This window comes from Peromyscus leucopus, chromosome 12, assembly GCF_004664715.2.
Source record: "Peromyscus leucopus breed LL Stock chromosome 12, UCI_PerLeu_2.1, whole genome shotgun sequence".
Lineage (NCBI taxonomy): Eukaryota > Metazoa > Chordata > Mammalia > Rodentia > Cricetidae > Peromyscus > Peromyscus leucopus.
The window spans coordinates 77,784,786-77,807,886 of record NC_051073.1 but is presented as its reverse complement, the minus strand read 5'-3'; the positions used below and the strand labels follow the sequence as shown (position 1 = coordinate 77,807,886).

The window sequence follows — 23,101 nt, the reverse complement described above, 5'->3', positions numbered from 1 at the left end:
TGTTGGTGCTGCGGTGCAGGCCTGCAGCCCTTGCCCAAGTGTCTCTTGTGCCGGTGTGGCTGCTCGCTGCTCCGCCGGGCCTATGTGTTCACGTCTATACAAACGCCGCAATCCATGCGTCCGTCTTGCCCCCCTGTACCCCTCCACCAGGCTAGCTCTTTTCTGCATCCGTTAGAGACCAGGGCCGCTGCCGCCTGCCGCTAGCTGCATGCTGGCGCCCGCCCGGATGGCGCTCGCGAGATGCCCAATAGCGCGTGTTGAGGGATGACGGATGTTAGTTACTAAGCTGGACTCGGAGCGGCGGAGGTAGGGCTAGAGACCTGGACACTACCGTGGCCCCGCATCGCCGGGTGGAACCTCGAGGCTCTGCCAGCCCGTCCCAACGGAGCCTCACCAGCGACCGCGCCCGTGCCAGACCCAGAGCGGAGTAGCCCCGCGCTCCCCCTGCCTGCCAAAGAGCTGAGGCGGCCCCGTCCGCGTAGGGAGCGGTTTCCCGCCGGGGCGATTTGGCAGGTGCGCGCCGTGACTTCCGGCGTTGCCCCGGAGCCGCCGGAGGAGGAGCGGCGCAGGGGATGCGGCTGTGGCGGCGGCGGCGGCGGCCGAGCGCAGGAGGCGGCTGTGGCGGCGGCTGGGGGCGCGGGCCGGCGATGGCGCGGTGGCGCTGAGGGCAAGGGTGGGCGGCGGCCGGAGGGCAGGCGGCGCGGGAGGAAGCGGCGGCGGCTCCATGGCCCAGGCGCGCTGAGGGACACGGCTCTGGCCTCAGCCCGGCGGCGGCCGAACAATGAAGCTCTTGAAGCCAACCTGGGTCAACCACAATGGTGAGTGCGCGCAGGAGTCGTGGGCGGCCGAGCCTGCATCCGGGTGGGGTCTGGAGTTGGCTTGCGGCGCGCGCAAGCCCTGCCCGCCTTGCCCAGACGCGGGTGCCGGGTGCTGGAGCTGCAGAGCGGGCGAGAGCAGACTTTGTCCTGGGCTCCGGGATACCGGCGAGCCCCGGCACGTGCTTCGGGCTGGTTGCAGTGAAGTCCGCCTTCGCCCCAAGCAATGGCGCTGGGTCCTGCGCCGCCCACCCCTAGTCTGGAGTGCCTGGCGCCTGGCTTCTGTGAGCCGGCCTGGGCACCGGCTTGGTGCTGCCACCCGGCTTCACCGACCAATGTGTGCTCAGATGGTTTTAGTGAGTATGAAACTGGGGCGACATCCCCCTTGTGGCCTTTCAGTGGCTCGGTGGAGATCTAGAATCTGCATGAGAGACTGACTGTACTACTGCTCTTGAGGCCTGGAGCTGGTGACAGTGCACCCACTCGGGCTATTGCGGTCCTGGGAAGGTCCTGGGAGCAGGGTCCTTTGGAGGACCACGAAGGAATCACATTTAGTGCAGGGCTGGAGAGTAACTAAGATCGGGGCCAGTAGTGTCCAGGTTGTAGGAGACGAGCGACTTTGGATGTGTGATAGTGACTTCAAAGAACGGACTCATACACCCTGGTCGAGATGGCTGGTGCAGAGCAGCATCAAGTTTTGTGGAGAACTACTTGCTGTGCGGAGCGAAGAAGAGCTAGAGCCCTCTCCCAGCTGTTAGTACTTGAGTCTCCGGGAGCAGCCACCCTCTGCCCAAAGGGAGAAGAGTCTCCCTGATACTGTCTTGTTCATCGTTTCTACTTTGTAATACATCTAGAGGGAGCTATAGTTTTTTTTCTTTTTCTTTTCTTTTCTGTAAAGCAAGACAAGAAGATGCATTTTTTTTTTTTTGAAAATCCACGTGGCTTTTTCATGTAGTCCGGGAAGATTTTACTGCTACAGCTAAACATCTGTTTTTTGGGTCACGAGCAAAAATGTGAATATGAATTTTTTTAATTAAAAATATTTAAGCGAGCTGGGCGGCGGCAGTGGCACACGCCTTTAATCCCAGCGCTCGAGAGGCAGAGCCAGGCGGATTTCTGTGAGTGTGAGTTCGAGGCCAGCCTGGTCTACAGAGTGAGATCCAGGACAGGCACCAAAACTACACAGAGAAACCCTGTCTCGAAAAAACAAAAGAAAATTTAAGTGATAATGTTTATTAATGATAAAAGATGTTGAAACTTAAGCAAATTTCTTTTCTTTTTAAATCTAAAGGCAGCCTCCCTCCCTCCCTCTCTAAATTGTCTCTGTCTTGGAGAGGATGCTGTTTTGAGTCACCACAGATGGCAGTGGGTAGTGGAAGTTGCTTGCTAGCCAGGCCTGAATGGTAGAGCTAATAGAAGCAAGTTTCCTTTGGGTGAATGGGCTGCCCCACTGCATTGGAGGGGATGCATGGTTGTACTTCCTGGCTTTCTCACTCAGCAGTTGTGTTTCCTGTCTCCTTATACATCATGCACATACGTTCTGGGGTCTGAAAGTTCAGAGAGGGGAGGAAAAGAGAGCTGAAGGTTTCCCCAAAGATGGCAGGGGATCCATTTAGATAAGGTAGCTAGAAGACTAGAAGAGGCAGAGAGAGAAGTGTTTGCTGGTCTTCATTCCTCTAGCCCAGTACTAGAGAAACCTCTCACATAGGATTTCTCAGCCCCGGCACAATTGACATTTTCAGTTACACAGCTGTTTTAGGGGCTGTCCTGTGTATTTTGTGATCTTTACTTAGGTGTCAGCAGCTCCCACCATCATAACTGCCCACTAACCTCAACCAAAAATATCTGTGACATTACTGAAGTCCACTTGTTAGCCTAAATCCCCTTCACTTGAGATGCTCTGGTCTATGGTTATCAGCATGTTAGTACGTCTTGACATCGTCATTTTGCACTGAACTTTGCCTTGGATGTGGATTTAGACTGAATTCAAGATAACATCATTTACTAGTTAAGGATTCTTCGCCTTACTAATTATAGGCCTTGGTGAAATCATGTAAAAAAAGACATATTTCAGCCGGCGGTGGTGGCGCACGCCTTTAATCCCAGCACTCTGGAGGCAGAGCCAGGCGGATCTCTGTGAGTTCGAGGCCAGCCTGGGCTACCAAGTGAGTTCCAGGAAAGGCGCAAAGCTACACAGAGAAACCCTGTCTCCAAAAACCAAAAATCAAAAACCAAAAAAAAATAAAAAGACATATTTCTTCACCTTGTACTCAATGTAAATGATTGTCCCTAAAGTATGATACAAAATAAAAATTAGTATCTGTTATTTATATTGATGTTATATGCAGTACACTTACACACATACAGTTTTGAGATGTAATCTTGTTGACTATATTTTACTTATTTGTTTATTTTTTGAGACAAGGTAGCCCTGGCTGTCCTAGAACTCAGAGATCCTCCTGCCTCTGCCTTTCAAGTGCTGAAATTAAGGGCATGCACTATCATACTTGGCCATATAGTTTACTTTAATCATGGCCCAAATAAGTTTCATTTCTGAGTAAGGTTAAGATTATGTATGGGTGCTAGTTGTGGCACACACCTATAATTATAGCTTATCAGGGAGGCTGAGGCAGAAAGAGTGAGTTAAAGAAGGGCTTATCTCCAAGTATGAGTGCACTGTGTAGATGAGTTGTTCAGGAGACAGAATGCTGAAGAAGGTAAGCTGAGGAAGGAAAGGAGGAGATAAGGAGATGTGGTTGGGGGATGGTTGGAGTCATGACTTTCTTTTTTGAGTTCGAGGAGCGGAGCGTTGAGGTTTCTAGGTTTGGACACCTAGCCTATGTCTTCGGAAGTCCTTGTAGGACTTAGAAGGTGGTCTCCAGATCTTGGTAAGATGTGCTGAGAGAGAGGAAAGGTCGGGGTGACGAGATGAGAAAGATGGGAGGCACTATGGAAACAGGAAGAGTTAATGGGGCTTAGCCGTTACATGCGTGTGGTATAGACGCATGCCATTTTTTGAGTTCATTTCTTAAGTGTTCTGGAGAAAGACTGCAGATAAGAGACAGGCAGTGGTGTTTTCTTTTGTGTGTTTGTGTGGGTGTGTGGTGTATGTACACATGTATGTGCACATGTATGTGCAAGTGCATGTGCTGTCACACGTTTGGAGGCTAGGAGAGGATGTCAAGTGCCCTGCTTTCTCACCACTCTGTTGCCGTGTCTCTAGACACCGAGTCTAGAGCTGCTCTGGCAACCGGGAAATTCCAGTGATTACCCTTCTTGCCCTCCTCCCCCAAGCTGGAGTTACAGATGGATGGACATTTCTGGATTTTGTGTGGGTGCTGGGGATTTGAACTCAGGTCCTCATGCTTGTGTGGCAAGCTCTTCTTACTCACTGAGCCATTTCCCGAGGCCCCCGTGGAATTCACTCAGACACTTATGTATTTGCTTGTTTGCTTATTATTTGTTGTTTGTGAGTATACCCATGCACATGTGTGCCAGAGGTCAGTGTTGAGTTTCTTCTGTTGCCCTCTCCCTTTGGAGACAGTGCTTCTTACTGCACTGGAGCTTGTCCTTTGGGCTTAGACTGACTAGCCAGTGGCTCCCAAGTGCTGGGATTACTGGTGTGGGGTGACACTGGCTTTTTATGTAGGTACCAGTGGCAGAATTCAGGCCTTCTGTGCTTGTATGGCCAGCATTTTACCAACTGAGCCATCCCTTTGCCCCCAGCCCCTTAACATTTATTGAGATCTATTAGGTGTACATGGTGGTTCTTGACTGTAAACCCAGCATTCAGGAAGCAGGAGGATTGCAGTGAGTTTGAGGCCAGCCTGGGCTCTAGATTGAGATCCTTTCTGTCATACACACACACACACACACACACACACACACACACACACACACACGGTGTGTATTTTTTGTTTTAGAAATTTTAATCTAGTAAGTGGTTGAAAATAAACTTTAAACTTTATAAGGAGATTAATAGTTAGACAGCTGGGAGGCACACCTGGCAGTCCCTGGCTCTGACCAGTGAAGCCAAATGGGGGCCCTGGTGTTATTGTCCCAATCTTGAGTCTTATGGGTGTCCATGGAAAGGATACGTACTGTGTCTGTCTTGACCCCACAATTTACCTAAATGTTGCTAGTGTAACTTAATTACTTTCAGAGGCCTAGCAAATGACACAGATCTGGACTAAGCCCTGGGGTCTAAAAATTGATGCAAACACATTTTATGTTCTTGCCAAGATCAACAACATCACCCAGAGGTCTGGGTGGGGTTGTTAAATAGTGGGAAGGGGTACTGCTCATCCTCCGGGTTGCCTGCCCTCTTCTTTGCTAGCAAGCAGAATCCCAGGGTTCCTTTTGTTTTCTGCCTGCCTTTTTCTGTAGGACAGTCTCTAGACAGGGGCACATGTGCTAATGCTCCTAAACTGGTATGCCTGTGAGTGCCAAGGACTTTTAAAATTACTGCCATGTGGCTGGGCAGTGGTGGTGCACACCTTTAATCCCAGCACTCGGGAGGAAGAGCCAGGCGGATCTCTGTGAGTTCAAGGCCAGCCTGGTCTACAGAGCGAGATCCAGGACAGGCACCAAAAACTACACTGAGAAACCCTGTCTTGAAAAACCAAAAAAACAAAAACAAAAACAACCCCCCCCAAAAAAACAAAACAAAAAGCAACAACAACAACAAAAAACCCCAAAACCCAAAAACCAAAAAAACCTGCCATGTAATACTATTTTGAGCTAGCAAGATATTTGCTGGGGGCTTCTGTGTCCAGCTTCTGCAAGACTTCACTGGGTCTGAATATGTCAGACGGTTTGTAACCAAAAGGACAGGCTCACAAACTGTGGCTGAGTTCTGCAGACTTCTCCAAGACGATACTAGATATGAAGGAAATGAGTTGGTAATTCTATCTAGACCAGCTCAGGATTCTTTTTAACTTGCCAAGTAATGGTCTCATGCTGATTCTGACCACCTCTGTCTTCCTGGAGAGCTTGGGGACTATTTTTCTTCAGAAGGACAGCTTTCAGAAACTGAGTGGCACTTGATACAAGGAATATTATGCTTGGAGGTCATTGTTCTGTGGCCATTTTTGTAGTCATTTGGTACCTTGGCGCTTCCGACTTAGTAGATTTCATTTGAGTTGCTTGAAGAAATGTCTCTGGCATTTGGTTTTTGAGAATTCTCTGGTCATGGGGGAAATCAAAGCTGTTTTCTGGGAGGAGCAGGAGGGAGGACCTGTGTTCTAGTCTTGGATCTTGAGTCTCCCTGTTAGCCTGATTAGACCTTCTAGGTTATATGTCTTCTCTTGTCCTGGTTACTATTGCCTACTGGCTTATATGGGTAGAGATAGATACTTGGGTAAAATAAAATTGGAACTCACTGGAGATTGCCTACAGAGAGTTAGCTCCCAGAAGGCAGACACTTTGTCTTGGCTTGTGCTTTATTGCCAAAGAACGGTGCCTGGCAGGTACTACAGTATTCACCTGATCGATTAGTAAATACTTATGTGTAGCTAGAGTTTTCCTGCCTTGCCCACAGTCAGGACAAATCTTTGTCACTCGCCAGTCCCACAGCCACTCAGACCCAACCAAGTAAACACAGAGACTTATATTGCTTACAAACTGTATGGCCGTGGCAGGCTTCTTGCTAACTGTTCTTATAGCGTAAATTAATCCATTTCCATTAATCTATACCTTGCCACGTGGCTCTTAGCTTACCAGTGTCTTCACATGCTTCTTGTTATGGCGGCGGCTGGCAATGTCTCCTTCCGCCTTCCTGTTCTCTCCGTTCTCCTCTCTGTTAGTTCCGCCTGTACTTCCTGCCTGGCCACTGGCCAATCAGTGTTTTATTTATTGACCAATCAGAGCATTTGACATACAGACCATCCCACAGCACTTATGTGTCTGGATCCTGGAAGAAGGGGATGAAAGGTACCTGGTGGGTGGGTGACCACTACCCTTGACTTCCTTCTTGTTTGTCCTAGCTGTGTCTTTTTATAGATCAGACTTTCTGGTGGAATCTGCTGGGGCCTCCAGGGATAAGGAAACATTTTGTCTAAGCTTCTACCTAAGGAATTCATTTATGTCAGGACTTCTTAAATTTTGCTTATTTATGTATCCGTTTTTGTGTGGGGGGTGAAGGGGAGAGAGAGAAAAAACAAGAGCTCACAGGCACTTTGTGGGTATGGAAATCAAGGAGAACTCTGAAGAGTCAATTCTCTCCTGCTACCTTGTGGGAACCAAGGATCAAACTCAGGCCTGTATCCTTTAACCCCTGAGCCAGGAGCCATCTTACCAGCTCTGTTAGGGTTTAAAATATTCTACTTTTTTGTTGTTATTGTTTTATTTTCTTGTTTTTTCAAGACAGGGTTTCACTGTGTAATCCTGGCTATCCTGGAACTTGATTTGTATACCATGCTGGCCCAGAACTCAAGAAATTAGCCTACCATTGCCTTCCAAGTGCTGGAATTAAAGGTGTGTGCCACCACACCAGGCAACTATTCCACTCTTGACCACTTTTCACCCAAAATTTTTTATGCGATTTTGGCTGTATAAGCACATAAAATTGGTATATAAGTCAAAAACATTTACTGACTAATAATAAATTTTATTTTAAAGCAGTTATTTGATACATAATTTTACCACTTATTGGAGACAAGCAAATTTACATACTACTGAGATGGATATGTTTTTTTTTACATGAAGAATTGAATCAGCTGAATAGTTGATACCGTGTGATGTAAAGAATCGTAGACATCTTTCAGAGTTGATATTTTGACTTTATAATTGTCAATGCTGAGAACTACTTCCTATAAATGCATATTGCAAAATGGCAGAAGTATCTTTATGGACATTTTAGAAATTGTTGGAAGTACTATTTTAATGCCAAGCCCAAACTCATTAAGTGGTTTTTTGTTTTTTTTTTTTTTTGTGAAACTGAAATCAGTAACTCAAATAGCAACTTTAAAGTCACACATTCTAATACAACACAGTCCAAACTGATATCTTTCTATAAGCCAAAAACACTGTCTGCACAGTAAAAGAATAATTTTGAATCTGAGCTGAGATGTATCAAGGGATGCTACTTTGCATGATTGTATGTGCGGTGAAAAGTGTGTGTGTTGTATGTTTAGAACTGAGACTGCAGGACAACATAGGCAAGAACTGCCAGAAACACTCAGAGCCACCACAGGTTTGATCTTGAGGTTTTGGTCATTGTGCAATTGGAAACCTTTTATTGTTGCTAGAATTTTTTTATGGCTCCCAAATACAGGGTTCTGACCTGAAGGTGGGTTCCAGTAGTTTTCTATTTTAAGAAAGGAAATGTGTAAATAGAATAGATAGCATATGACTGACAATCACCCCTCCCCTTGGCAAAAAGAAAACCCATTTAGGTCAAAACTTACTCCTTTTTTTTTTTTTTTTAAAGATTTATTTATTATGTATACACCATCCTGCCTGCATGTGACCCTACAGGCCAGAAGAGGGCACCATTACAGATGGTTGTGAGCCACTATGTGGTTGCTGGAAACTGAACTCATGACCTTTGGAAGAGCAGTCAGTGCTCTTAACCACTGAGCCATCTCTCCAGCCCCCAAAACTTACTCCTAAACTAACATCTGCCTGCTGTATTAACCAACACAAGACAGACTAAGCTTATAGGGCGATTGATTGTTCTGGAAAATAGCACTGTAGTGAGGAATAGACAAAAGGGGCAGCAAGTCTCCTTTGAGGACCAGGGATAGATGTTTGTTGTAGCAGATGTCAGGGCTGTGGCACTTTCCAAAGATCATCCTGCAGAGAATAGGATAAATCTACCCATTTGACAAATACCAAGGGCTAACTGCCAGGGAGTGGGCTAAGAGCTAGAAACAGTAGGAAATTAAATAGCCTCCCAGACTAAAGCTGTCCATCTAGAGAGCCTGGGGTCCACCCAGAGAACCTGGGATGGGTATTTTGTTCACAGGAAAGAGGTGGTATAGGGAGAGACCTTCCAGAGTAGTCGCTTAGCAAGTGACAACTACTGTGTACTAGAAGAAGGATGAAAACCATTAGTGTCTGCCTGGTAAATCTGATGATAACAAGTATGTTGTCCTGTGAAAAATGGCAAGGACAACAGCATTCATTGCAGGTAAGGCCAGAGAGCAAGGAGACATCCTGAGCAAGAGCCATCAACAGGGAGCAGGGAGGTCAGTGTGGACAGGAACAACAGAGACAAGCAACACGAGGGGCATAGGAGGATTTCAGCTTTAAACTCAAGAGATCCTCCTGCCTCCCACGTTTCTGGGACTACCTATATGTGCTACTGTAACCACCTCGGGTAGGAAAATTATAAATAAAAGGTGCTTTGGGCAAAGCCTGAATAAGAAGCTAATATTTGGGCAAACATTTTGCTGCAAAAGTTGCCTGCCTGAGAGTTTTGTACACAGGAGGATTATTGGGGAGCACTCTTGGGAGTCACACAAATGTGAATTTGAGAAGTATTATGAACAGAAGGCGAGTTAGAATGAGCAGAGCGAGAGCCATAGGTGGTCTTGTGGGGAGGAAGTAGCTCTACCACAGCAGGAGGAAGCAGGAGCTGAGAGACTCTTAGGAAGGCCTTCTGGCGATCCAGGCAAGAGATGATTATAGCTGGGCGGTGGTGGCGCACGCCCTTAATCCCAGCACTCGGGAGGCAGAGGCAGGTGGATCTCTGTGAGTTTGAGGCCAGCCTGGGCCACACAGCGAGATCCAGGAAAGGCACAAAGCCTGTCTTGAAAACAAAAAAGAGAGAGATGATTATATTTGATTGAGGTGGTAATGATTGGGATAGTCACAGATGGTTTTACGTGGGTATTTATGGGCTGAGTTGTCCTAAATCAGACTGAGGGGCCAAGCCTTTGTACTCTTACGTGCACAGTTGCTGAGGACAGCACCTATCCAAATAAGGACTTCCGGAAGCTGTCTTGGTGCATCCACTAGAGGCTTGAGAGAGATGTGGAAAGTGCCCTATGAGGGGAGCACAGCCTAGTTAGATCTACTAGTTAGATCTACTAGTTAGATCTCCTGGCTTTTTAAAGAAAAGTGCTGATGGTATTGTGGTGTGAGCAGTGGCAAGACCAAGAACTTAGAGAGGTGAGGCCAGAAAGGGAGAGTGGGACTGCTTCTGGGGTGATTTGACGAGGTCTTGAAGGGACGCTGAGGTTAGACTGGGAGTCTGTGTGTGTGTGGGAGGGGGGGGTTTAGGAAGACACTAAGACCTCCATTTGTTCACCTCAGATGGGGCACTGACAGACAGACCAGAGAGACAGTTCCACACACGTTCAGCTTGGTGAAACTGCGTTGTTTATTGCGTTGGTTATGGGAGCACGGGGCAGACGTGAAAACTGCAGTGCTGTTTCCCTGTCTTCAGTCAGTTGGCACTTCCTGTATACTCACGTGCCTCCCACACAGCTGGGAGACAGGAAGGAGCTCCAGGGGAGTCACGGTTAGGATCCTGTGACCCGACTTTGCTTTTGTGAGAAATTACAATAGCTCCATTGCTGCTCACCATAGGCCAAGTCATCGCTGACCTGGCCATCACTGCAGATTTCTGCTTATTTCTTTGCTTTGACTTTAAGGTCAAGGTACTCTGTAGGTCACCACTGAAATCTCTGCTTCCTGATGGTCACGGTCATGTTATGCCCACAGGGAATAGCTATACCACAATAAGAGGAAGAGGGAACTGGAGACCCTTAGGAAGCTGTGTGGAGATTCAGGCAAGAAATGATTATATCTGAGTGAGTTGATAATCTTATAGTACAGATTATTTCATGTGGGTATGTATGCATATCTAGAGGCTGAGTATCCCTAATCCCAAATCTAGGATGCTCCAAAATTCAAAACTTTTTCAGTGCCACTGTGATGCTACAATGTAGAATTCCATACCATGAGACATGGTTTTAGATACTGTGTATATGAAGTAGAAATGAATCTCCTATTTTGACTTGGATCCAATTCCCAAGAGATCTTATTATACATATAAAGTTAGACTCTAGTGGGATGTGGTGGTGCACACCTCTAATCAGCACTCAGGAGGCAGGCGGAGGCAGTCACATCTCTATGAGTTTGTAGCCAGTCTGGTCTGTATAGTGAGTTCTTAGAATCTGAAACAGTCATAAGCATTTCAGGTAAGGAATACTTTACCCGTATCGTACATCATCCATTTTATATAATGTGTTTGCATCTGACTAGCACATAGAGTATTATATAACTGAGAGTTAGTATAACATACCATGTGTTGTATGTATTTAAAGGCAAAAACACACCTGGAGTAAAAGAGAGTTTATTTTGGAGCCACATGAATGACCACAGCCTGGGAAGTGGATTGAGGTTACTCCAAATACCATGTTCCATTGGGGTAAAAGTTTGATAAAGTTTTCATAGTAACAGCAAAGAAAGTTATAAATCAAGACACTTTTCAAATACATTGGTGGAAACATTGAGGTGGTTACAGCAAAGCATGGGAAGTCTGTTACAGGCCTCAGATAATGAGTTGGTGGAAATTGGGGGTCTGTTCATATAGTTCAAAATCTTTTACCTAGTCACAAGGATATTAGGTCACACAGAGATGGGAAATATATGGCTATTAAGGGTTCTAAATATAGCCCAAGATAACTTTGGCTCCCAACTTGTAATATTTCAATTCTCTTAATATTCCGTTGGCCTTGTATAATGCTTAACACGGTGTGGCTTTTCTCCAAGAATTAAAATTCTCAACACACACACACACACACACACACACACACACACACACACACACAGACCCCTACACACCCCTTCCCTCCAGTCCTGGATGTTGAACCCAGGACTTTATGCATGTTAGGCAAGTACTCTACCATAGATACATTCCTTTTTGTTTGTATTTTGTGCATGGTTGTATTTTTTGTTTTAAATAAACTTTAAAAATTTATTTTATTTTATATGTATGAGTATTTTTGCCTGAATGTATGTCTACAACATGTGCGTGCCTGGTACCCTTGGAAGCTAGAAGAGGGCATTGGATCCCCTGGGATGGAATTATAGATGGCTGTGAGGCTCCGTGTGGGTGCTGGGAACTGAACCCAGGTCCTCTGGAAGAGCAGCCAGTCCTCCTAACTGCTGAGCCGTCTCTCCAGCCCTCGCTTTTGTTTGTATTTTGAGGCAGTCTTGCTTTATAACTCAGGCTGACCTTTTTCTCAAGACTCAGCTTTCAGCTTATTTTGATATGTACTTAGACGTAAATTGCTGGATTATCATAGTTACTCTATTTCTAATTAGCCCTCAAACTTTAATATCGTGGTGATACCATGTTTAACATTTTTGAAATCCCAACAAAGTTTCCATTTCCTCCGCATTCTTGCCAATATTTGTCATTTTATAGCTTGCGGGATAGTAACCTTCGTTATGACTGAAGTGACATGATAGATACCTTGTTATGGTTTGGATTTCAGGATTGATGAGAATGAGTATCTTTTCATTGCTTCCTGGCAATTCATATTTTCATGGGAAAAATGTGTATTTAAGTCCTGTGTTTATTATTTATTTTTTTTAAAGTTGCTTTTATTATATATCTGTGCATGAATGAAGTTATTTGTGGATGAAGAGCTCCTGGAGTGGATGATTATGAGTTGCCAAGGTTGTCATAGATGGTTGTGAGTTGCCTGGCGGGTGGTGGGAACTGAATTCAGGTCCTCTCAAAGAATAGCATGTGCCCTTAGCCACCGAACCATCTGTCCATTTTTTGCTTTAAATATTTTAATTTTTATGTGTATGGGTGTTTTGCCTGCATGTATGTCTGTATACCACATGTATGCCTGCTGCCCACAAAAACCAGAAAGTGTCAGATCACCTAAAACTTATAGACAGTTGTGAGCTGCCATGTGGATGCTGGGAATTGAACCTGGGGCCTCTGGAAGAGCGGTCAGTGCTCTTCACTGCTGAGCTACCTTTCTAGTCTTCCTGTGTCCATTTTTTTTTTTTTGTTATCAGTCTCTTATCAGATGTCATTTGCAAAAGCTTTCTCTCATGCATTTTCATTCTGTTGGTAGTATCCCTTGATGTAGTATATACACTAATTTTCAATGTAGGGGTGTGTACACATGTTTACCACAGGGGGCACTGCAGGTCAGAGGACAACTTAGAAGGTTCAGTTCTCTTCTACTATGTGTGCTGTGTGGCACTATGGAGAGATAGATGTGAGCAAATTTCTGCTCAACTCAGCTAAGGTATCAACAACAGACCAACGTGGAGATACCATCTAAGTCCAGCTTGGTGAAGTAGTGAGTTTATTGGTGCTATTTAAAGGGACATAGACGAAGGGTTACTTCCAGGAGAGGAATGACTGAAAGGCAGCTGAATTTCCAAAAGCCTGTGCTAGTGAGAGTGACAGCTCTTGGAAACGAGCCCAGGAGTTAACTCACTGCCGGACTTGTACATAGCTCAGTGGTCTGAGAGAATCTTGTGTTTCAGGTACTTGCTGAAACCTGTAAGTTTTTTACTTCCTGAGTTTCGAGGAGTCTACCTTTAGAACATATAGCCCTCTCCCCATTAAATGGTCTCCTTGTCAGGACTACAGGTTCATGTCATCATACCCCTCTCTGGGCTTTTATACTCTTAACAGCCCACTAGGAAGATTAGCTTGAAACATGCTGTGAATGTCCTGGGAACTGGAGATTGGGTAATTTAAGGCCTTCACTCATTGTATTCCCCAGGAAGTACCCAGTAGAGTGTGTCTCAATAAATACTGATAAATTTAGAACTAAGTGAAGGTAAGCCAGGAGTGGTGGTGCACACCTGTAATTCTAGCATTCAGGATGCAGAAGCATCATTCTGTGAGTTCAAGGTCAGACTGGTCTATATAGTTTCAGGCTAGCCAGAGCTACATAGTGAGACCTTGTCAAAAAACAAAAAAAACAACAACAACAAAAAAAAAAAACCCCAGAACCAACCAACTAAACAACAACAACAAAAACTCAAAACAAGTTTAGTATAATTTCTTATCAAAACTCTGATAGTGTTTTCTGCTAGGAGAAAAGCCATTTCTAAGAATTCTTAATTCTAAGGATTTCTTTTTTTTGGATTTCGAGATAGTATTTCTCTGTTAAGCAGTCCTGGCTGGCTGTCCTGGAACTCACTCTATAAACCAGGCTGGCCTTGAATTCATGGAGAGCCTCCTGCTTCTGTCTCCCAAGTGTTGGGATTAAAGGTGTGGGCCACCACCACTTGGCCTCGGCAACTCTTATAAAGGAAAAATATTTAATTGGGGTGGCTTTCATTTTCAGAGGTTTTGTCCATTATCATCATGGTGCCACATGGTGGCCTGCAGGCAGACATGGTGCTGGAGAAGGAGCTAAGAATTGTATGTCTTGATCTGTAGGCAACAGGAAGTGAACGGAGACACTGAGTGTGGCTTGAGCATATATTAGACCTCAAAGTCCATCGGCCACAGTGACATTCTCCAAAAAGGCCACACCTACTTCACAAAGCCACACCTCCTCATAGCGCCACTCCTTATGAGCTTATGGGGCCAATTACATTCAAGCGACCACACTGCCCAACATTGCTAGAGTTCAAGGTTTTTGCTGATTTATCCTTTGTCTCTGTCTCTATGCAAAGAAAGGCTTGAAGTTGGAGGTAGTTGGAAATTTGTCATTATCTTGCTGTGCCAAAGGAAAAGTTCTTGAGCCAGCCAAGCTGGTAAGATCCTTTCCCTTGGCTCAAGAGCTCTTCATTAAGGTTCTTCCCATTGACAAGATGTAGTGACTGCTTTTCTGGGACTGAGAGACCTAGGCTATGTGGAGTTGGGAGCCAGCCCTTCATTGGCAGTGCTATACAGGTCCACCTCTATACTTCATCTAACCTGCGATGCATCAAGTATCACTAAGGAAGAAAAAGTGATGTCAGGAAACCAGGCATACCTTTCACTAAATGTATCCTGGTCTGAGAAATGTTCAGTTATGATGTAGATGCATCTTAGAAGTATTAGAATACAGTATCCTGATTTATCCACAAAGAGCAGGTGTTTGTAAGCTGAGCATGTCCTCACCACTTCTACAGATTAGGAAACTTGGTATTTGGGAAAATTAAACAATTAATCAAATTTGTATAACAGGACTGAAGGAGTCAGGCCAGAGAGGGCCAACATTAAAATCTAAACCTGTTCCTTTATTTCCACCTTCCTCTGGAGCCTTGAGACCCCCCTGTTTTTCCACACAGCATTTGTTGAGTCAGAGTGTGAGTGTGACCTTGGCATTGCTCCATTAAAATGTACTATTTGAATAAGGCCTAAGCTCCTGGATGGGGCCTCATCTGACTATGCTTACCTCATGAACTTTGGGGCAGTCTATCAGGCTGCTGCTTTTTTTTTTTTTAACTTCGAGACAGGGTTTCTCTGTGTTGTTTTGGTGCCTGTCCTGGATCTCGTTCTGTAGACCAGGCTGGCCTCAAACTCAACAGAGACCCGCCTGACTCTGTCTCCCGAGTGCTGGCGTGCGTCACCACCGCCCGGCCAGGCTGCTTCTTGATTCAATGCTCTGTATCTTCTGGCTGATCCCACCCTTCTGGCTGACTTGCCCTCGACCATTAGGACTTAATTGTTACTTCTTAAAGGAAGCCCCAGACTAAATTAAGTAGTTTTTTTTTTTTTTTTAAACTATATAACTGTCTGTCACTGTACATCTTTCCACTTAGATTTGTATGATTATCTTTAATTCTGAGAGCTTCATATACATAAAGATTATCATACTATGTGTGTTTATATTAGGCACACTGTATATATTTATAAATGGATTGGGCGAGAAAGTGTCTATTTAGAACACATTTAATGTATGTGTTCTAAAGACATAGGCTATAACTGGTATCTGTGCAGTCGACTTCTTGGGTAACAAGAATGGTTTGTGGCATGCAAGTAAGTGTTCTGACAAGATTCCTAAGAAGGTCAGTTTGTAACATGACGTTTCACAGACTTAGAGGACAGAAAGCCATTCTTTCCTAATGCCTGTCACAAGACATAGAGCCTTTTTTCTTTTTTGAAGTTAAAATGACAAGTGCTTTTCTTAAGTTGTCTGAAGCTAAAAGGTAGATGAATTGGTGTTTTGGGTTATCCCTGTGTGATATACTACCCTCTAGCCTTATTGACTTAGAACAGCCATTTTTTTATGATTTGCTTAGGATTCCACAAGTTGACAAGGCTCATCAAGTTGACATTACCTCAGATTTACTGAGTCTGCTGGGGTGGCTTTAGCAGCTTGTGTCTAGATCGCCTTAACCGTCTGTACTCAGGGCCTTGATTCTCACTATTGTGTGTACTCATCAATCCGCTCTCTTTGGACAACTGAGGCCTCTTTAAAGCATGGTAGTTGAACTGGGAACCAGATTTTTCTGACAGCAAAAGCTAAGATACTAGAGATCTAAGGTTCATCTTAGCACGGGATTAGTCCCAACTCAAGGCGAAAGAAGCACAAAGGAGCAAGTGTCCCAGGGAGTTGTGTTTTCTTGGGGCCTGCTGAAGTAGTGCAAGGGCCTGAAGTGGTGTGTCCAGCACAGCAGGTCTAAGGCTCACATTGAGTCATGAAACACATTCATGCTCTGGCCTGCTCTCCCACCCTTCTTTGCTTCCTGTTCACAGCAGTGGGAGATTCTTTTGCTTAGCGAGGTACCATATAACAATATTCAAAACCTCAGGCTTTAGAGCTGGATGCTGTATGGCTCTGGGAAAATAGTTTCTTTGTAGTGTAAAATGAGAATGTTAGAATATTTATCCCAGGAAGTGGTATAAAATTTAGAAAATACCTGGTTTGAGGCCCCCCCCCCCCCCAGTTTTAGGGGCAGATCAGATGTGCAAAAGCATGTTCTGCTGGTGAGGGTTGATCCTAGCCTTGGAGAGGCATCATTCACCAGGTGTGTCCAGCATGGGCCTGGCTCTTCATCTTTAGAAATCTCCCGGTAGAGGTGGCTGTTGCTGTCCTTATGCTTGGAGAAGTCATCTGTCCTGAATGCCACAGGACCTTTTGGTGCTAATTTGCCACTGTACCTTGGTATCTGGCAGGACTTGCTTCCTTGTCTTAATGCTGAGTATCACAGCCATTGGAAAAAAGTACCTGCATGACTTGAGGCTAGGCCTACAGCTCCAGATGGCCTTTCTGGTTTCTCAAGCCTTGGGGGACTCTTTTTAGAATGGATAGGCAAGAAAGCCCCTGTCTTGGAGTCCCTTCTCTCCTATCCTTTAGCCTTTGGGTAAGTGTGATGTCAAAGAAGAGCATGGGCATGCCATTGTGGTCCCAGGTGGAGCCTTTCTGCTCTTCCTCGCCTTACTTTCAGGATGTACCTTCCTTTATGACACTGTGTAGTTTTTTTCATCCTTTTCTTTTTCTTAATTTTTTAAAAAATGAGTGTGTACATTTGTGTGTATATGTATGTATGATTGTGTGTATGAATGTATCTATGTTTGTATGCTCTTGTACCACAATGTGTGTCTGGAGGTCAGAGGACAACTTTCCGAGTTGGTTCTCCCATTGTGTGAGTTCTAGGGATTGAACTCAGGTTGTTAGGCTTGGTGGAAAACACTTTTACCTGAGCCATCTTGCCAGTCCATGGGTTCTTTGCTTGAAGAGTAAGACAAAACTAATTAAGAGCTGCTGTGTCTGGAATCTGGGGGAAGACTGACTTGCAAGTCTTCTCACCTCCCACCTCTAAGTGCACCCACTGCCAGGTCTGTTCCTTCAGAGCGATCTAGAGTGAGCTGTGTGGGCTTACAACATGAAGCCCGGGAATAAAAGGATAGCCTGTGTCTGAGACAATGAGGGCTGAATATGCTGTGTGTCCAGTGTACAGGCTAGTTTTTTAACATTGTGTGTGTGTATGTGTGTGTTTGCGCGTTTGCACGCGTGTGCGTGCGTGCGTGCGTGTGTGCGCACTTGTGCACCTGCACACCTGTACCTGCATGGCTCCAGAAAGGCACCAAGCAGTTGCTTTTTAGACTTGTCCAATTTTGGTAGAGTTCTGGCTCTCAATTAGCCTGGAGATCACTGAGGGAACTTGGGGGCCAGGCAGGGGCTGCCAGTATGATGATGGGGGTCTATTGTGTTAGCTTTTGTTAATTTGGAATTCAGCACTAGAGACCATGGAATGAACATGTAGTGTGATTTCCAAAGGTTTCCATTTGTGTTTGACACACCTGCTCTGTAGTGGCCTTGTATAGCTGTTTCTCCCACTACCACTTAGTGACCAGTAAGAATGAAAATGTATTTCTCTGTGTTGTGGGAGTTCATGCTTGATTTGATCATACAGATAAGACTCTGGAAGATGATGCCAAGAGGCATCACCAAGGACCTATATTGGTTTTTGCCTTTGGGTACCACATTGTATTTTCCACACTGGCATGAGGTCCCTGACAGGGCTAATGACTTCATCCCTTGTCTATAACAGTAGTTGCTGATGCTCAGTTGACTGTCACATTTCTTTTTTTTTTTTTAATTTTTTAAAAAATTTTAATTAGCCGGGCGTTGGTGACGCATGCCTTTAATCCCAGCACTCGGGAGGCAGAGCCAGGCGGATCTCTGTGAGTTCGAGGCCAGCCTGGGCTACCAAGTGAGCTCCAGGAAAGGCGCAAAGCCACACAGAGAAACCCTGTCTCGAAAAACCAAAAAAAAAAAAAAAAAAAAAAAAATTTTAATTAAAAATAATTTATTTAGTTTATGTGCATTGATGTTTTGCCTGCGTGAATATTTGTATGAGATGTCAGATCTTGAAGTTACAGACAGTTGTGAGCTGTCATGTGGGTGCTGGGAATTGAACCCGGGTCCCCTGGAAGAACACCAGTGCACTTAACCACTGAGCCATCTCTCCAGCCCCCGACTGTCACATTTCTAATCTGTCACTCATAGATGTAGTATCAACCCAGTAGCAACTACTCAGTCTCATGAAGCTTTTGTACTTTTGGCCTTGGAAGCAGACTAGGGGGATGGACAAATACCCTCTTGGTAAAAGCCCTTAGATTGCCTTTCACAGACTATGAGGTTTTGGTTTCTTTGCCTGACTTGGTCTACCCTGCAATCCATAAATTCCTCAGCCAGGCTTGAGTCCAGAGGGACCCTTTGTGGTTTCTGAGAACCTCCTTTAACCCTTTACCTTCAGGAACTGAACATCCACTTTAACAGAGGTCCAGAGAGAAGTGCTGTGTTGTTGTATGACACTACTCTTTGGAGGGATGTGAGCAAATGTCTACTTACCCCATATAGGGAACCAATGGCCATATAAAGTCAGGATATCATCAAAGTCCAAATTAGTGAACCAGTGAGGTGGTTTTTTTTTTTGGGGGGGGGTTTACTTACAGGAGTATGGATGAGGGGTTGCATACAAGATTACGGAAGACTCAAAGACAGCTGCATCTCCAAAAGCCCACCCAGCATGAGTGACAGCTTATGAAAGCTGGAAACCTGGAGTGCACTACACAGCCTGCAGGCAGCTTGACATGGGGAGAGTTTCTCTTCCAGGATCCTCAGTTGGTCTGAGCCTTTTCTAGGCAGCTTGGCTAGTCTGAAAGTCTCTCAGTAGGCCTTACTGGCTTATAGAAACTTGGGGAGGAAGGGAGCTATGTCTGTTAGTTTCAGGAGTTTCCTGAAGTTTTTATTATGTACTTTCCAAGTTTTAAGAAGCTTCACTCCAGTATAGAATGTTAATCTCCCTTCAGAACATTCTGAGTCGTAAGAGCTTCCTTCTGAGATTGAGTGCTTTGTCTTAGGGAATTGCTCCACACCGTGTGTGTAGTACAGACTTAGAGGACCACCTTGAGGAACCAGAAGGGAAGGGAGAGCCCGAGGCTTTGATGAGCCATTGGGCCCGCTCATGACAGCCAGCCATTCAGAAGGGTGGAGAGTGCCCTTCTTTCCAAGCTGTCAGTCAAGTAGAGACCCACATGATAGGGAGATGTCCTCAGGTCACAGGAACTTGTGACTTGAGCTCTAATTGCAGACAGTTCATAGCCTTTATATATTCAGGTCCCTCAGTGATGACGTCCTGATTCTCCATTGGGTTTTCAGCTGTCTAGTGTTGCTTATCGAGTCGCTAGCAGTTTTGACTAACTGAAGCTGTTAGATCTCTCCATTCTTAATCATAGTTTTATCTGTAGCCTGTTGTTTTGTCCTTAGGTGTAAAAATTAGAGATGTTATTTGAGTAATCAATACTTAAAAAATGAGAATTTGTTGTCGTTTTCCAGTGAATAAAAGCCAAGTTAGATATGTTTTTCTTTGTTTCCAGGCAAGCCAATATTTTCAGTTGATATTCACCCTGATGGGACCAAGTTTGCAACTGGAGGACAAGGTATGTTTCTAGAGTGAACATCACATCCATGTTATCATGCTCTGCTTCTCCTGGGGATCCATGGTTAGCTGTAAAGAGACAGCTTCCCTTGCAATTTGGCTGTGACTTTGTTTAAAATGCACGATTTGAACAGGTTAACTCATAATAAACTTTTTCTGAGCTGGATATGGTGGCACAGGCCTGTGATCTCAGCACTTGGAAGTCTGTAAGATATGAATTGTAGGCCAGTCTAGACTACAAAGTGAAGTACTACTTGAAGATGAACACTTTTTGGGGTCTGTAAGATGATCTTATAAATATTGTGAAGCTGGCTTATCATTCTAATTACTATTTTTTTAAATTAAGTTAAAGCTAGAATGAATTTTTGTCCCTACACCCAGAGTTGTTATAAATTGGCAAGAGGCCCCTAGACAAAGATCAGCTACAGAGGCAAGGGTTCTGTCAGTATTCTATTTAGTTGAAAAGAGGAGTGGATGGCTAAACTGTGCCTATTTTCTGGACAAAATAATTTGACTGTGTTACTGAGAAAGAAAGAATGCCCAGAGCATTTAAAAATATCATCCATAGTATTATCAGCTTGCTTATTCAGCATCTGTTGTAATATTGAGGTAGCATGGTTCTGTTTAGAAAGACAACAAATACCATTTATATGCCAGGAAACTAAGCTTTTATTTATTAAGAAGTGGCATTTGCTCAGGAACCCCCATCTTGCACCTCCAGGTGCTACAAGGTGGGTTCATAGTAGGCCATTTTGCCCAGAGACATGTGCAAGGAGGTTATGGTTGAGGAGGCTTTTTTCTCAGGTCTAGGAGAAATATTTAGGCAATATTTTTATATACTGGCCAAGAGGAGGTTTCAAACATTTTGTAATCACTTTGGAACATCCATTCCAGGCATTCATTGCTTTTTTTTCCTTTCATGACTTGTGTTATAGAGATGGAAAACAAAAAAAAATTAATTAGTAAAATGTATAGATAGTTTTTTCAGCATAGCTGGCATCAACTTATGACCCTCCTAAATTCCCTCTTTTGGTTGATCTCCATCTATAGGTGACTGCAAAGGGCAGATAAGAAGGTAATGAGCCCTTTTTCCTGTGTTCAGGGCACATTTCAAATTTGGGTCTCAAAGCGTCCAGTCAGTTCTGGAAACAGCCACCGGATCCAGGCAGCACCTTGAAGGGGAGGGAGACCCTGGTAGGGACTGCACTTTTCTCCTTTTCCTCAGTGCCCATGCACAGACCTGAAAGGGGCCTGGATAGTGATGTTTCTTCCTCTTTGTTTTGTAGATGAGGAGTCTGTGTGTTCTGGATAGGAATGAGAACCTCAGAGGCCAGACAGGGGCTTTGTCCCTCCTAATGTGTAGTTCAGTCAGAATTCTTTTCAGGCTGGCCTCAGCTACTATTAAATCCCCTGTCTTTTGGATCCCTGTAGGTCCTTGTTTTTTTTTCCTCACCTTTTGTGTCATTTACATTAATAATTCAAGATAAGTCTGCTTAGATCTAGTCAAGTATGATTTATAGAAACTAAATGAGCATTTTCTATAGTTTGTGTTATCAATATCAAATTTCCACTCCTTGCATATTGAGCTTTTTTTGCTCCTTCATTCCAGGGCAGGATTCTGGGAAGGTTGTGATCTGGAATATGTCTCCAGTCCTCCAGGAGGATGACGAGAAGGATGAAAGTATTCCCAAGATGCTTTGCCAGATGGACAATCACTTAGGTATTACAGAGTGGCCCTTTGCAGGCTTTGCGTGTTGGCAGAGTGCCCAAGGTTAGCACATGTGTTTGTAATTAGAAAGATAAGGCCCCGTGCGGCGTTAACTCCCCCGGCCTGCTGTCTGAAGGCACAGATGTTGGCTGCACACCTGGGTGAGTTATTCGGCAGAAGACTCGGCCCGCCCACAGAACCATCTTTGGACAGTCTGCAGGTACCTCTGGTGATTTCCTGCTCATGAGTCGTTACTGCCTGATTCCATGGGGCTTTGGGGCCAGCGACCTGGACACAGCAGTGTTCTGGGGAAGGGACAAGAGACAGCTCACCAGATGTCTCAGATTGGTGCTGTGTCAGTAAGAGTCTCTGCCAGGACCCTTTATACTGGAACAATGTCATGGTTTCCTTCCCTGTTGTATGCAGTGCCTTAGTCCACTGACAGTTACTAGTGTTTGGATATTAGTTCCTTCCTCTGCTTTGTGTGTTCTTACCCTCCCAACAAGCCTCAGTCACTGGGTCCAGAACATAAGTTGCTCACAGGCTATGCATTGGCTTCAACTTTATTAGGGTCCATCACATTTCATATCTCCTGAAGATTGAGCTGTGTGTACTCCTGGAGGCTCTAACCTAGCAGAAGCCTGGGGGCCTTCTGCTGGACTTAGTTTAACTATACACAGAGTCAGTCAGTCTCCTGTGCTGAGAAGTTTGGAAAATACAAATTTAAAAGGTCTGGCACTGGATAATTGAGGTTATTCAGAGCTATATGTTCTACCCAGCAGCTTCTTGGAAAGTTTTGGAAAAGGCATCTTGGCATTCCTATTACATGTTTCATTTCGAGAATAATCCCTATTGAAATTCATCTCATCAATAGACAACCCTTTGGAAATAATGAAGTTTATTGCTGTTCATAGAAATAAGCCTCCTGCTGTCTGTTTCATTGAGCACAATTCTCAGATTATACGTATTTCCCCTCCAGACTATTCTGGTCATTTGTTATAACACAAGATTAATGTTAACTGAATTGTTTCTCTGGGACTCTTACATAGTAGATGTCATAAATAGGTTAGGTAGTCTTATAAACCTTTTACTTCTTACAGACTCTGTATAATGCAAATGGGCATGCCTATTGGATTTTCATCACCTTATTTTTTTTTCTTCCCAGCATGTGTGAACTGTGTGCGGTGGTCAAACAGTGGGATGTATTTAGCTTCTGGGGGAGATGACAAACTGATTATGGTGTGGAAGCGGGCTACGTAAG

At 44.7% G+C, this 23,101-nt stretch overlaps 1 protein-coding gene across 5 annotated transcripts in view; it reads left to right on the top strand.

The window, feature by feature from the left end:
* Positions 1 to 51: 51 nt before the first annotated feature.
* LOC114681010 (protein HIRA) overlaps positions 52 to 23,101 on the top strand; it is an 88,805-nt gene continuing 65,755 nt past the window's right edge. The window contains exons 1-5 of one of the 5 annotated variants that reach the window (XM_028854198.2): positions 581 to 818; positions 20,071 to 20,133; positions 21,183 to 21,207; positions 21,742 to 21,852; positions 23,006 to 23,096. In XM_028854198.2, the coding sequence (XP_028710031.1) occupies positions 21,774 to 21,852; positions 23,006 to 23,096 (170 nt within the window). In that variant the 5' untranslated portion in view covers positions 581 to 818; positions 20,071 to 20,133; positions 21,183 to 21,207; positions 21,742 to 21,773. The other 4 variants (XM_028854196.2, XM_028854199.2, XM_037209906.1 and 1 more) reach the window with 4 other exon arrangements.